Source organism: Rattus norvegicus, chromosome 3, assembly GCF_036323735.1.
Source record: "Rattus norvegicus strain BN/NHsdMcwi chromosome 3, GRCr8, whole genome shotgun sequence".
Classification (NCBI taxonomy): Eukaryota; Metazoa; Chordata; class Mammalia; order Rodentia; family Muridae; genus Rattus; species Rattus norvegicus.
This window is the reverse complement of record NC_086021.1, coordinates 164,285,825-164,300,986: the sequence shown is the minus strand read 5'-3', so window position 1 is coordinate 164,300,986 and position 15,162 is coordinate 164,285,825. Positions and strand designations below refer to the sequence as shown.

The following is a 15,162-nucleotide window of genomic DNA, read 5'->3' as shown; positions in this document are numbered from 1 at the left end:
GGCGCATCTCAAATAAAAGGACACAGAAAAGTAAAGAGATTGAAAAAGCTTGGTCATGGGCCGTAGCTCAGTCAGTAGAATACATTCCTGTGGGTACAAAGCCCACATCCCTAGGTTTAATCCCTGGCACTCACAAATCCAGGCCTGAGGGCACACATCTACAATCCCAGCATAGGAAGGAGGATCAGGAGCCGGACATGGTCTTCGGCTACCTAGTGTAAGTTTGAGGGTAGTTTGTACTATATGAGAGCCTGTCTCTTAAACTCAAAAAGCAAAAGGAAGGAGGGACTGTGTCATGCAAGCAATAGCTTGACGAGTTATTGTAGTTTATTACTGTCAGATGATTTTTTTTTTCTAAAGATTTATTCACTTATTGTATATAAGTACACTGTAGCTGTCTTCAGACACACCAGAAGAGGGCATCAGATCCCGTTACAGATGGCTGTGAGCCACCATGTGGGTGCTGGGAATTGTACTCAGGACTTCTGGAAGAGCAGACAGAGCTCTTAACCACTGAGCCATCTCTCCAGCCCGTCAGATGATTTTTTTAAATTTACTTTATGTATATGAATACTCTGTCTTCAGACACACCAGAAGAGGGCATCAGATCCCGTTACAGATGGCTGTGAGCCACCATGTGGGTGCTGGGAATTGTACTCAGGACTTCTGGAAGAGCAGACAGAGCTCTTAACCACTGAGCCATCTCTCCAGCCCTCAGATGATTTTTAAATCTAAAAATATAACAAACAAACAAAAAACCACTTTACTAGACATGAAGAGGATTATCTTATAATAATATAAAAGTTGCTCTACCCAGGGTATAGTTATTCTACACAGAACTGCATCAGAGTCACAGCTTCAGACTATGCAAAGCAGTGGTGGGAATGTAGCTCACGTGGTAGAGTGCTTGTCTAGCATGCATGAATCCTTGGGTTCAGTGCATAGCGTTGAATAAAACTGGGAGTGGTGGCACCCACTTGCAATCCTAGCATTTTGGAGGAATGTCAGAAGTTCAGGCTCATCTTCAGCACATAATGAGTTCGAGGCTAACCTGGGCTATATAAGACCCTATCTTACAGACAAACAAAAACACAAAGCAAAAGGAGAAATCAATATGCCTTTAGTCGGAACTTTCTGTATATGACAGGGTCTTACCATGTAGCCCTGGCTGGCCTGAAACTCACATCTCTCTGCTGCCTCTGCCTCCTTAGTGCTAAGATTAAAGGTATGCACTACCTTGCCTGGTGGTTTGGGACATACACTTAAAATGTATTCATTTTTTTCATGGGTGTGAATGTTCTGCCTAACTGCACATATGTGTACCACATATATGCTTGGTATTAGAGGAAGCCAGAAAAGGATATCGGGCTCCACGGGATTGGAATTAAAGATGGTTGTGACCCAGCCTATGAGTGCTGAGAGCCAGACCCAGGTCCTTTGCAAGAGCAACAAATGCTCTTAACTGCTGAGCCACCTCTCCAGTCACAATAGTGGGATGTTTTTAACCTATCTTTTTCCATCAGTGATAGAACAAAGAGATTAAAAAATCAATAAGGATATAGAAATTTTAAAAATCATTACCATACAAATTATAGTATGTATATGATACAAATTATACCATGCAAATTATATGCCATACAAATGTAATTCAAATTTTATATAGAATTTATTTATATACTATATAAATATATACATTCTATATATTATATATAAATATTCTACCTAAAGTATAGAATACTGTGCCCATAAATTACGTTTTTTCAAATGTATGTGGATCATTTGCCAAAACTGACCAAATGATAAACCATAAAGTAAGTCAGAACAAAATCATTTATGGCACTTTTAATGATGATATTAGAGTTGAGGTACAAATAAGTTATAGTAATATAAAAAGAAGAGCCCGGGTCAGTGATAGAATGTTTAGCATATGTAAAGCCCATGGTTTCATTTCTAGTATTTTAAAAATAAATGACAAGCTGGGTGGTGGTGGCCCCATGCCTTTAATCCCAGCACTCAGGAAGCAGAGGCAGGCAGAGCTCTGAGTTCCAGGATAGCCAAGGCTACACAGAGAACCCTTGTCCCAAAAAACAAACAACCAACAAATATTTGGAATTAAGCCAAGTTTTTTTTATTTGTACTAAGGATTGAGCCTAGGACTCACATAATGAACTCAGCACCCCTGGGCCAGAGAAGAAATGTCCTGGAAATTAGGGTATATTTTCTTCTAAAAAGATTTAATTTTAGTTGTGTGTATATGTGAGAGTTATGAGTGCAGGAGGCTGAAGCATCAGGTCCTCCGGAACTGTAACTACAGGCAGTTGTGAGCCGCCTAGTGTGGGTGCTGGGACCAAACTCCAGGTCTCTGCAGGAATAGCAAGCACTCCTAACCGCTCTTACCCTTCTCTCCAGCCCCTAAAATATATTTTTAATTGAACGATAGTGGGAAAAAAGCAATATACCAAAACTTTTGTGTTACTGCTAAAGCTGTATTGAGAGGAAAATGCATTGCCTCAAACAAAAAAGAAAGTATTATTAAAAAAAAACAACTTTTTTTTTTTTGGAGCTGAGGACTGAACCCAGGGCCTTGAGCTTGCTTGGCAAGTGCCCTGCCACTGAGCTAAATCCCCAACCCCCCCCAAAAAAAAACCCCACAAAACTTAATGAGATGGAAATTTAGATGAAAAGGTACATAAATGTCTAGAAAATATTACTTACCTAGATTAATAAAGCAGGTCAGAATGTTTACTATATGAGAGAAATTGAATCCACAATTTAAGTCTCTCAAACAAAACAAAACAGAACAGAACCTTGTGAAGCCAGTCCTGGGGGTACACGTAACCCCCGTCCTTGGCAGGCCAAAGCAAGAGCATTGGGAAAGAGCTCAGAGCATCATTGGACACATAGTATGTTCAAGGCCAGCTTGGCCTACATGAGATCTTGTCTTAAAAACCATCTAAAAATAAAGGAAAAGCAGTGGGCCAAGATTAGTGAGTGACTTTTTCTCAAGACCTTTTCCTCTTGAGACAGAATTCTGTAGTGTAGCCCAGGTTGGTCTTGAATTTTTCACCCTACTTCAACCTAAGTGCTGGGATTACAGCAAGCTTCACATGTGGGTTTCTCCCTAAGTCTCCCAGGAAGAAGTAACATTCGTTGTTGTTTGGTTTTGATACAGGATTTCTCTATGTAGCCCTGGTTGTCCTGCAATGACAGGCGAATGTCTGTCCAATGACAGGCCTCATTCTATCTTGTACCTGCCTTCCCCTGTATGACATCCTACAGGACCTCGTGTAGCCCAGATTAGCATAGAACTTGCAATATAGCCAAGGCGACTGGAGCTTCTGATTCCCCTGCCCTCCTGGCCCCTGCACCTGAGTCCTGGGATTTTAAGCACTCACCAGTGTACTGGGTTTTTGCAGTGCTGGAGACCAGCCCTGGGGCTTCATGTATCCTAAGCAAACATCTTACAGACTGAGTTACATCCCTAGCCCCTATTTACTTTGTCAGATAGGGTAAACTGAAGTGCTCAGGCTGGCCTTGAACTTCTCCTAGGTTCAATCTGTCTTCTCACCTCAACTACCCGAGTATCTACTGCAGGAGTGAACCACCAAGCCAAGCATGGCAGGCAAATTTCTAACTAACATCAAGTTTTGTTATCTCCTCTACTCTGTTCTATTGACAGTTTCAGTGATACCGTGTGATGCTAAGTTTTTCAGTTAGTACAGGATACTGTTGCAGGAAGAACCAGATTTTTTAGCTGAATAAATTTTTCCCCATCCCCAGTTTGGAAATGGATAAATTACATTAAGGTTTAACTTAACTTTTTTCATCTTTGTTTTTCTCCTACAGACTCCATTAATAATATACCTCTTTCATTTCCTAATTGACTATGCAGAATTGGTATTTATGGTAAGTATCTTCCCAGAGAAAATCAATATCTATATATACAGATTTGTATTTACAGTTTGTTTTTAAGAAAATGAAGAGCTGGGTGTGCTGGCACAGGCCTTCGATTGTAGCACTTGGGAGGCAGAGGCATTTGAATCTTTGTGAATTTGAGACCAGCCTAGTCATAGCAGATTCCAGACCAGCCAGGGTTGTACCATGAGACATTGGTCTATAAAGAAAAAAAAAATTGAAAGGTAAAATAGGAAGTGGAGTTTCTCAGAAAGCAAGAGCCATGCCTTAATATCTTTAGTGTGTACCCTGGCTTTGGGGTGGTGGTATGGAGTATGAGGAATAGGTGGGGACTCTGACCAGTCCTACTTCAGTTCTACTTCCGTGCTCTTTGGTTTCTGGGTCACGTAGTCTTCAAATTTGTAGCCCCCAAATTCTATGGTTGGCTTTAACTGTGCCAAGTTGGAGGGCATCTTGAGTTTCCTAAGTATTCTGCCAAGATATTCTGAGGGGGCTGAAGAGGCTTTCAAGGACAAGAATTGAAGACTGAGATGACAGGGTGAGTTTTTTTTTTTTTTTTTTTTTTTTGGTTCTTTTTTTTTCGGAGCTGGGGACCGAACCCAGGGCCTTGTGCTTCCTAGGTAAGCACTCTACCACTGAGCTAAATCCCCAGCCCCACAGGGTGAGTTTTGAGAGCAGAGCAGCTTGAAACATTAGTCTGGAGTTGAAAATCTGGGTCAGGATACAAGGGACACTGATGTCAGCGGGCGGTGGTGGCGCACACCTTTAATTCCAGCACTCAGGCAGAGGCATGTGACTCTCTAGGTTTGGGGCCAGCCTAGTCTACAGAGAGAGTTTCAGAATAGCCAGGGCTATACAGAGAAGCCTTGTCTTAAACACAACCCCCCCGCCCCTCAAAAGAAAGAAAAGAAAAAAGAAACCCCGAAGTCTTCCTTATTTTTAATGGCTGCTGTGTATTGGGACGTGGGATGTGTGAGGTGCCTGCAGCTTACAGATCAGTGGGCATTACTCCCGCTTCCCTTCATACAGCAAACACATCGTCTTTGCTTTGCTTTGCTTTGTCTGAGACAGAGTATCACTGGGTCACCTAGGCTGATCTTGACCTCATGAGAGCCCCAGCCTTCCGGGATCAGATGGATTAACTGCAGTGCCTGGCTTGTTTGCATTTAATTTGCTTTTCTAGAGATGTGGGCCACCAGACTGACTGGATAGTAGTCCAGGGCATCTGTTGTCCTATCTCCCTAAGTAAGCCTGGCCTCACTGAGTTAGGTACTGGGTAGTCAGTGCAGTACCATCCCGGAGTTCTTCAGTATCCTGGTTCTGTTTCCTATTACTCCTCTTTCTCTTGACAGATAACAGATGCCCTCACTGCTATTGCCCTGTATTTTGCAATTCAGGACTTCAATAAAGTTGTGGTAAGTCATTAGCGGGTAGGACAAAGCTGGTGGTATTTGGTAACTCACTTATGGCAAAGAATCAAAAGACATGTACTTTAAGATCCAACTATGTAAAAATGTTAAGAAATTAAGATGGCTCATTGGATTAAGGCCTTTGCTAGCAAGCCTCAGGTAAGTTCTGTCTCCAGGGAAGGAGAGAAATGATTACTGGAAGTCATCCTCTGATCTCTACTTATGTGCAGTGACACGTACACTACTACACACACAGACACATGTAGGCACACACACTTCAAGAAAGGAAGGAAGGAAGGAAGGGAGGGAGGGAAGGAGAGAGGAAAGGAGGAAGGAAAGAAAGAAGAAAGGAAAGAAGGAGAGAGAGAGAGAGAGAGAGAGAGAGAGAGAGAGAAGTGGCGTGTTTGTATTAGCTCACACCTGCAGTCCTGGCACTTGGGAGGCAAAGGCTGTATGAGAAGAGTAGGGTCATTCTCTGCTCTATACCAGTTTGTGGCTAGCCTGGGCTTAATGACATACTATCTAAATTAAATTTTATTTTATTTATTTTTATTTTAATTTTATTATTTTTGTGGGGGTATTTTGTGAGCAAGTATGGTTGTGTACCACACGTGCAGTGTCCTGGAGACCAGAAGATGTTGGATCCCCTGGAACTGAAGGGATAGAAGGTTGTGAGGCACCATATGGGTGCTGGGAATTAAACCCGGGTCTTGTGCATGAACAAGTGCTCTTAATCACTGCACTGTCTCTCCAGCCCCTAAAATAAACATGGAAAAGTCTTTCCTTTTTCAAAGGAAAAAAATGAATGTAGCCTTTAACTCACTGTATTAGGCCTCTTGAAGTAAAATTGGATTCCCATTGTTGATAAATCTGTTTTCCTTCAGACGGTAATTTGGGGGTTGGAGATTGAAAGCAGGGCCCTGGAAAATGCTAGGTAAGCACCATCCATCCCACCGAGCCGCACTCCCCAGCCCTAACAGAATAATCTCAATTAGAGAATTTGGCAGATTGGGCTGGCAAGATTGCCTAGTCAGTAAACATGCCTGCTGCCAGTCTTGGCAGCCTGAGCTCAGTCCCTGGAACCCACACGACAGAAGAAGAGAACTGACTCCAGCAAGTGACTTATGAGCTCCATAAGCACGCTGTGCTACGTGTGAGCTCCTGTGTACAAATAAATAGGGGAAAAAAGTATTGATATAAAGTTTACCCCTAATTATGTAATAGCCAAGGAGACTTACATCTTGGGACCATTCTCCTTGTCCAGGCTTCTGAGAGGACACATGTGTGCCTTGTACCTGCAGAGGTCTGGAGAGGGTGTTGGATACCCTGGACCTGGAGATACAGACAATTGAGTGTCACCATGTGGCCCCACAACTGAATTAAAATTCGAAGTGTTTTTGTTTCCCTATTTCCAGAGTTCAGATTATTATAACATTGGATCTCTTGGTTAGAGTGAGGTTGATCTACATTCTGTCACAAATGACCTCATTTTGAATGCCAGCTCTTTTGTTTTGTTTGTGTAGTGCTGGGGATCAACCCCACGGCCAGTGAGCCATCTCCCCAGCCTTTCTGTTGCTATGTTTTGAGGCAGGGTCTTGGTACAGAGCTCAAGTGGACCTAGAATTTGTGATCACCTTCATATGAACGCTGAAAGTAGCAGTCCACAGGACGATTGTACATACACTGCTCTGTTTCTCTCTTTTCAGTGAGTACGTAAGACCCAGGGTCCTGTGTATGTGAGGCAGTCTTCTACTGAGCGGTACTCTGTGCCTGCTTTATTTCATGTGTGCACTTGTGACGGCACACGTGCAAAGTACCACTTGCAGGGATTGGCTCTCTTCCTCCACCATGTTGGTCTCAGGGGCTGAGCTCAAGCTACTGTTGGACTTGATGGCAAGTTCCTTCACTTTCCCAGCTCTTTGCTGGCCCTGTTTGTTTTTTTAAACAGAGCCTCTGTATGTAGTTTATACTGGCCTTGAACTAGTGGCATAGCCCTAATAGGGCTATCTCCTGAGTGCTGGGAGGACAGGTGTGTGCACTATTACAGGTTTAGGTAGAATGTTAATGCATGTATTCCCGAAAGGCCCCACTTTGTAAAGGAGGAGGAGTCGTTCCTTCAGTATTATCACCACTGGTAAGTTGTTTATGCTCTAGTAAGTAGTGCCTCCCACTGGTCTCATGCAAATCACGCTAATTAAATTCAACTGCGCTCTCTCTCTCTCTCTCTCTCTCTCTCTCTCTCTCACACACACACACACACACACACACACAGAGAGAGAGAGAGAGAGAGAGAGAGAGAGAGAGGTTCTAGAAATCAGTGATTAAGAGCACTAATTGCTCTTCTAGAGAACTCAGGTTCAATTCCCAGCATCTACATGGCAGCTCACAACTGTTCAGAATTCCAGTTCAGGGGATCCAAAGCCCTCTTTTGATCTTTAGGGGCTTCAGGCATGCATGTTCACAGACATGTGCCAGCAAGACACCCATATACATAAAATAAAGTAGAGAGGGACATGTTGGGTTGGAGAGTACAGCAGGAGTGAGCGGTCGTTAAGAGAGCCCTGGGGGCTGGCTGTGGTTAAAATACTGTGTACATGTCTGACATATCAAAGGATAAATAAAGATTACATTTAAAAAGTCTCTCTTTGTTAAAAGGATCTTTATAGTCTGAGAACATTTGTCTTGGTAGGATTTGAGATTTTTGTCCCTGTAGTCTTGCATAGCATCCTGGAACACTGGTTCTGAGGGGACTCCACAACCAGCCCTCCTTTCCCATCAGCCTGAGGGACATGAATGCTGACCGACAGTAGCCAGTTGATTTTGGCAAAAGTAACATTAGTCTAATCTGTCCTTTTCTGCAATGATGTTTCTTTTTCGGAGCCCACATCCGAGACTCTGTTGGGATACAAGGGGGAACAAAGAGCTTTCCACCCCTGTGTGACTGCATCCTAGCTCTCTAGCTCCCCAGCCATTCCAGTCCCTGCCTTCATCATAATTCCTTTACACTCCTCCTTGCCAGTATAAAAGATCAAACAAACAAACCTTTGACAGAGGAATGAGGAAGGGAACCTGAGACACTGCGTCCGGATCCCTGAAACTGCTTAGACATGTTTTGCTGATGGAGCTTTTAAGCCCTGCCACCACTGATGGTACCTCCCAGAGTGACTAAGTGGCTTTTGCCATACGTTAGTCCATTCATTTGCCCCCTGTGCTAAGTGTTAGGCATACACAGAGAGCAAGTTAAATAACCCGAACCCTTGTGGAACTTACACTCTAGGGAGGACCCAGGCAGCGGTCAGAAGTGCTGAGAGTGTTTGTGGTAAAATGTGTATCCACACTAAAGGAGTGCACCCCTTCCTGGGAAGGGAAGGCGGAGCTGAAGTCTCACGGCTGTGTGGGAGTCAGCTGGGGAAGAGCTCTGGGGTCACGAGGAGCATTGCCTGTTCATGCACTGGGACTTGGGGTTAGGTGGGGGACTGAGAGTGAGGAGCCTGAAGAAGCAGAGCAGGACGGACTGTGGTGTGGACCAGGGCAAAGATTTTTGTCTTCATCCTGAAAGCAGTGGCAAATCATCTGTTTTGTGTGTCTTGTGCGTCCTCTCCCACCTCTAGTTTAAAAAGCAGAAACTTCTCCTAGAGCTGGACCAGTATGCCCCAGATGTGGCCGAACTCATCCGGACACCTATGGAAATGCGCTACATCCCTCTGAAAGTGGCCCTGTTGTGAGTACTCCCCCACAAATCAGGACTCAGTGCCAAGAAACGAAGGGAAATCCTGATGAGCCTCTGCCCATGTTGTAGTTGTAGAGATTTGCAGTCTTAGTCATCCAGTGTTTGCTGTACTTCTCTTGCACAACTGGGGTTTTGGCCAGCAAGAGCGACAGAGCCATTCTGTCTCTGTTGAGACAAAGACTCACACAGGGGCACGCACAGCCAAACCCTTCACAAAGGCCTTCTGACTCAGTGCTGGCCTGGACTCCAGCCTGATTAGAACTAGTGCTTCTAAAACATGGTAGTCCTTTATTAGTGGTGTCTTGAAAAAGATTTTGGTCTTTGTGTGCTGCTGTCTCACATAGTTTCTGTATTTTATGTATAATTAAGTTCCCTGTTTATAATTTAGAACACCGGGCTAGGTGACCAGCTTGGAAGAGTGGCAGTGGCTGACACTTTAAGAACGAATTCTCTGGGAGTAATTAATGCCCAGTGAGTATGATCCTTTCAGATCATTCTCATCTGTGTTTCTGAGATAGGCAAGATGAACTATTTAATCAGCCAGTAGTCACCAGATATAATAACATGCTAGTTTCTAGGAACACATACTAAACAAAACATACATTTCCTCATGGTAAAACATGCCCTTAGAATTTTTTAGAATTAGAAGCTGGATACGGTGTCACATGCTTGTGATCTCAGCCACAGGACCTAATGGAGGGAAGACAGAGTTTGAGGCTAATCTGTGCTATGTAGCAGTATTCTGTGGAGGGAGCCTGGTTAGAGGCATGCTTGCATAGCTTACAAGGTTTGATCCTCCGCACCAAATAAACTGGGCATGGTGGTGCTTGTCTGTAACCCTACCACTTGGGAAAAGGGCAGGAAGATCAGAGGTTCAAGGTCAGCCTTGGTGACCACTTAGGTATTCTGCGGGATGGTGTGGGGTACATCTTAGGAGCCTTTGCTCTGTGTATGAATTTCCTATTCAGTATTCCAGGTAGATGTCTAGACAGCTGCTTCTTTAGTGTCACCCCCTACTTAGAAAAGGTTTTGTGTTTTTTCTCCTATGAGATAATTTTGGCATATCTGTTCCCAACTCCATATTTCAGAAATTTGATGGGAAATACTTTAATAGGACCAAAAGTTTAGCAACATAATGAATCCTTATAGACTCTTGTATCCCCTGAGGGTAGTTTCATAATAGCAGCAGCCATTTCTTTAAAGGTTGTGTAACAAGTCTGATTGCTTGGAAAAACAAAAAACAAAAACCCACCAAACCCCCAAGAGTTTTTAGGCGTTTGGTTTTAGAACTACTAATCTTACATTCATAGGAAGTAGTATTAGACTTAAGGTCTTTACTTGGGAATAATTATTATAATCTTTTTCTAAGATAATCAGAATTATGTAACTAGCCTTTCTTCCTTTGTCTGGTGGGAAACTCAGTCAGGTCTGAGGTTGTTACTGTCCAGCTGTAGGCCTATCTGAAGCTGTTATTGTCCAGCTGTAGACCTGTCTGAGGCTGTTATTGTCCAGCTGTAGACCTGTCTGAAGCTGTTATTGTCTAGCTGTAGGCCTGTCTGAGGCTGTTATTGTCCAGCTGTAGACCTGTCTGAGGTTGTTATTGTCCAGCTGTAGACCTGTCTGAGGTTGTTATTGTCCAGCTGTAGACCTGTCTGAGGTTGTTACTGTCCAGCTGTAGACCTGTCTGAAGTTGTTACTGTCCAGCTGTAGACCTGTCTGAGGTTGTTACTGTCCAGCTGTAGGCCTGTCTGAGGTTGTTACTGTCCAGCTGTAGGCCTGTCTGAGTTGTTATTGTCCAGCTGTAGACCTGTCTGAGGTTGTTATTGTCCAGCTGTAGGCCTGTCTGAGGTTGGTTACTGTCCAGCTGTAGGCCTGTCCAAGGTTATTACTGTCCAGCTGTAGGCCTGTCTGAGGTTGTTACTGTACAACTGTAGGCCTGTCTGAGGTTGGTTACTGTACAGCTGTAGACTTGTCTGAGGCTGTTATTGTCCAGCTGTAGCTCTTTGGTTTTCTTAGCTTTGTGTTCTATTTTCTTCTTATATATTTCCCCTGGTCTTGATTACGGCTGGTTTTACTTTACTATTATTTTTGTTATTTATTTTCATTTTAGGTGGTGCAGATTTTTTTGTAGAAGCAGGACAGAAATAAAGAGAATCCATTTTGACTGTGTAAGACTTTCCAACACTTTAGATTTATTTTCTGATTCCATTCCTTCCCACCTTAGCAGGGAAAGACTCCAGTTTAACTCTTTCATAATGGGAGGTCAAGATGTCCTGTGAAGTTCTGTGCCAACTAACTTGTAGAATTAGGAGGATACTTTGTTTGTGGGTCTGGCTCAGGAGTCAGTACTGCTTGACTATCAGGAGGGCTTATTAAAAGAATGCTGGCTTTAGAACCAGGAAGACTTGATTTTTTGAGTATATTTAATAGCTTTAAAAGCTTGGACTAGTTATTTAATCAGTGAGTCTCAGTTTCCTCATCTACAAAAGCAGGATAATGTTGCTGGCCGGGTGGTACACACTTGAGATCCCAGCACTGACAAGGTGGAAGCCAGAAGGTGGGAATGCAGGGTCATCACTAGTTCAAGGCTGGCTTGTGCCACATGAGACCAAAAAACCACACAACGGTGTAAAAGAAAACACTAAAAACAGAATAAAAGCTAGAAAATTTTTGCTGTTTATAGGATCTTTAATAGAAACATGACAGCTTTGCATATATTATATATGATTTTGCTAAGTGCCTTTATTTATCCTCTTTATTTATCCTCTTCTGTTTGGGATGCTTGGCTAAGAAGTGAGTTGAGGGTCTGGGGATTTAGCTCAGTGGTAGAGCGCTTACCTAGGAAGCGCAAGGCCCTGGGTTCGGTCCCCAGCTCCGAAAAAAAGAACCAAAAAAAAAAAAAAAAAAAAGAAGTGAGTTGAACTTCAAGGTTGTGGTAGCCAGGGCCCTGGCCCACTGATGAGATTTGCTAATGACAGATCTATGTGTTTTCCCTAGCTATCTCCTGAATCCCTACACGATCTTGTCTTGTGTTGCCAAGTCTACCTGCGCCATCAACAACACCCTCATTGCTTTCTTCATTTTGACCACAATAAAAGGTAAGGCATTTCAGAAGAATATAAGAGATGCAGGGTTTTATTACACGCATGCACAAGCTGACACGATAGCACATACTTATTATCACATCTGGGAGGCTGAGACAGAAGGATCTGGAATTCAAGGCCAGCCTTTACTATATAGCAAAAACTTGTCTCAAAAAGAAAAAAAATACATTTAAAAATTATGTACAAATAACATAAGATTATTATAGAAAATTTAGATAAACAAAGAGAAAAAAGGTAAAGTTCTAAAAATCTACCACTCAGAGAATCACTGTTGACATAATTTTTCAAGAGTTCCAAACAAGTTCTACGAGAATGTCAGTCTTCTGTAACTGCAGTCCAGCTTCGTTTCTGTTGACTCTCATTCTGTACATGCGGGTCAGGAAGAAGGAAAAATCAATCCTGACTGTAAGATGTGAAGGCCGGTCTTTGCTGTTGTGAGTCAGGCTAAGGGAGGATGACTTTGAACTACTGATCCTCCTGCCTCCACCTCCCAAGTACCGGTGTCACAGGCTTGAGCCCTCGCCTCCGCCTAGTCCTTTGGAGGAATACTTTACTATTCTTACTTCTGTGTTTCTGAACCATGTAGTTACCTTACGATGAATGATAACGTTTCAGGCATTGTTAATCACGCTCCATGATGAGAAGTGGAGATTTCTCGTAGGACTTTTGTAGCAATATTTCTGCCTCCTCTTTGTTTGATTTTCTTCTATCTCAGTCTTGATGAAATCAGTAGTCGGGCTGAGAGTGTGACTTGGTGTTAGTATGCATTTAGCATGTGTGGATAAGCTCTTGCTTTACACTCTAGCACCAATAAGTAAACAAATCTGTGGTCAGAACTCACATTTCACGGCACTGTATGTTACTCACTGCTGGGCAAGGTAGCAACCATTATCACTTTTATTTTCTATTACTACTTTTGCTTTTTTCTATGTGATTGCTCTAGTCTTATGCCGTGTCTTATTTTTCCTGGAATAGTTCTTGTTTTGCTTTTACTCTTATCTGTTATACTATGTGTATGTATGATATGTTTGTAGGGACACACATGCCATGGCTCATGTGTGTATGGTAGAGGACTCTAACTTTGGTTAGTTCTCTCCTTCTACTTTTTTGTGGATTCTGGGGTGGAATTTAGGTCATCAGTTTTTCACAGACGCCTTTCCCCATTGAGGCGTCTTGCTTGCTTGCTTGTTGTTTTGAGACAGTGTCTCACGATGCAGGCCTGGCTGGCCCAGAACTCAGTATGTAGACTAGGCTGGCCTTGAACTCTCAGAGATCCGCCTGCCTCTACCTCTCAAGTGCTGGGATTGTAGGTATGTGTCACCATTGATTGTTGAGCCATCTCTCTAGCCCCTAAATGTACATTTTTGTTTCTTTGAGACAGGGTCTCACTTTGCAGCCTAGGTTGGTCTGGAACTCAATTTGTAGCCCATACTGCCCTTACAGTGCCTTTTTATCTACCCAGTGCTGGAGTTATAGCTGTTTGTCACTATACCCAGTTTTTAAAAATTGGGGCACGGAGCCTGGAAAGATGGCTCAGCAATTAAGAGCATTGGCTGCTCTTTCAGAGAACCTGAGCTGGATTCCCAGCACCTACATGGTGTCTTCACAACCATCTGTAACTCCAGCCCTAATGGATCCAGTGTTCTCTCCTGAGCCTTACGGGCACTGTATACACGTGGTATACAGACATATACAGGCACAGGCAGAGGACCCATACATATAACATAAAAATAAAGGTTAACACCTTATAAAGACTATTTTTTAGAATCTATTCTTGGTGGTTTAATGCTAGTTTTACTAATACTTATATACTGTCATTTTAATGAGATAAAGTATAATACATATGATTGGTCTGCCATTTTAACTGAAAGTCTTTTCCATCTACATAGGAGTTATATAGTTCTAGTTTTCTCCCACTTTTCTTTCAGACTTTTAGGTATTTCTATGGCAAAAATAGTGCCACAGAAAATATTATTTTGCCAAGTGTGGTGGCACATGTCTTTAATCCCCATACTTGAGAAGTAGAGGCAGGTGGAGTTTTGTGAGTTCAAGGCCAGGCTGATATACATACTCAGTTCAGGATAGCCAGAGCTCTATAGTGAGATCCTTCCTGCCGTTCTGCCCGCCAGCCCCAAATAAAAGGTTATTTAACAGACCACTCCAAACTCAACTGAAGCAGCCACAAAACCTTAGCCTGTGCTTTCAGTTGCCTTGTTCGTGGTTTGTCACAGCTGACGTGTAGATCAGCTGGCGTATATGGATGTGACTTGCCATCAGTCTCACCGTGGGTCATTTGTACATCAGCAGCTGGCTGGAGTTTGCTAATGTAGGTAGGGCCCCACTCTATGTCTGTCATCCTTTTGCATGAGGGGACTAACTTAAGCCTCTTGTTCTTCTAGGAATGGGAGACGCATAGTAGACATCAAGTCCAATCAGGCATGACTTTTTAAAGTTTTTGGTAGCATCATATATATATTAATATCCCATTAATCAAAATATAACACGTGGGCCAGTTATGGTGACATGTGTCTGTAATTTTAGTTCCCAGAAGTCAGAGGCAGGAATATTGATAGAAATTAAAGGATAGTCTTGTCTGTTAATAGTGAGTCCTAGGCCAGTTTGAGGTTCAGTGAGACCCTAACTAAAAAACAAAACAAAACAAACAGAAAAACAAAACAACAACAAAAACATAGGAAGTGTCTTCTTTGTCTGCCATGGGAAGGCATTGTAAAGTTGACAGAAAGTCTGTGCATAGGGAGGGAGGGAGGGAGAACTGAAGCTAGAAAAATGGTCCAATATAGATACCAGCGAGCATTTTGTCTGTTGGTTTGTTTTGTATTCGTCACTTTTCTATTGCTGTGACAAAATACCATAACCAAGGCAACTTATGGAAGTGAATGTTTATTTGAGCCTGCAGTTCTAGAGTTATGAGCCCTTCACCGTCATGGCAGGAACATGGCAGGAACATGGCAGCAGATAACAGGCATGGACCGGCTGCTGAGAG

General features: G+C 42.9%; 1 protein-coding gene across 5 annotated transcripts in view; it reads left to right on the top strand.

Annotated features, from left to right (window-relative positions):
* Nucleotides 1–15,162, top strand: part of Pigu (phosphatidylinositol glycan anchor biosynthesis, class U) — a 96,434-nt gene that overhangs the window by 40,458 nt on the left and 40,814 nt on the right. For all 5 annotated transcript variants that reach the window (NM_181637.2, XM_039105329.2, XM_039105330.2 and 2 more), the window contains 4 exons: nt 3,847–3,906; nt 5,268–5,330; nt 8,936–9,045; nt 12,052–12,152. In NM_181637.2, the coding sequence (NP_853668.1) occupies nt 3,847–3,906; nt 5,268–5,330; nt 8,936–9,045; nt 12,052–12,152 (334 nt within the window). The remainder of the gene's footprint in view (nt 1–3,846; nt 3,907–5,267; nt 5,331–8,935; nt 9,046–12,051; nt 12,153–15,162) is intronic.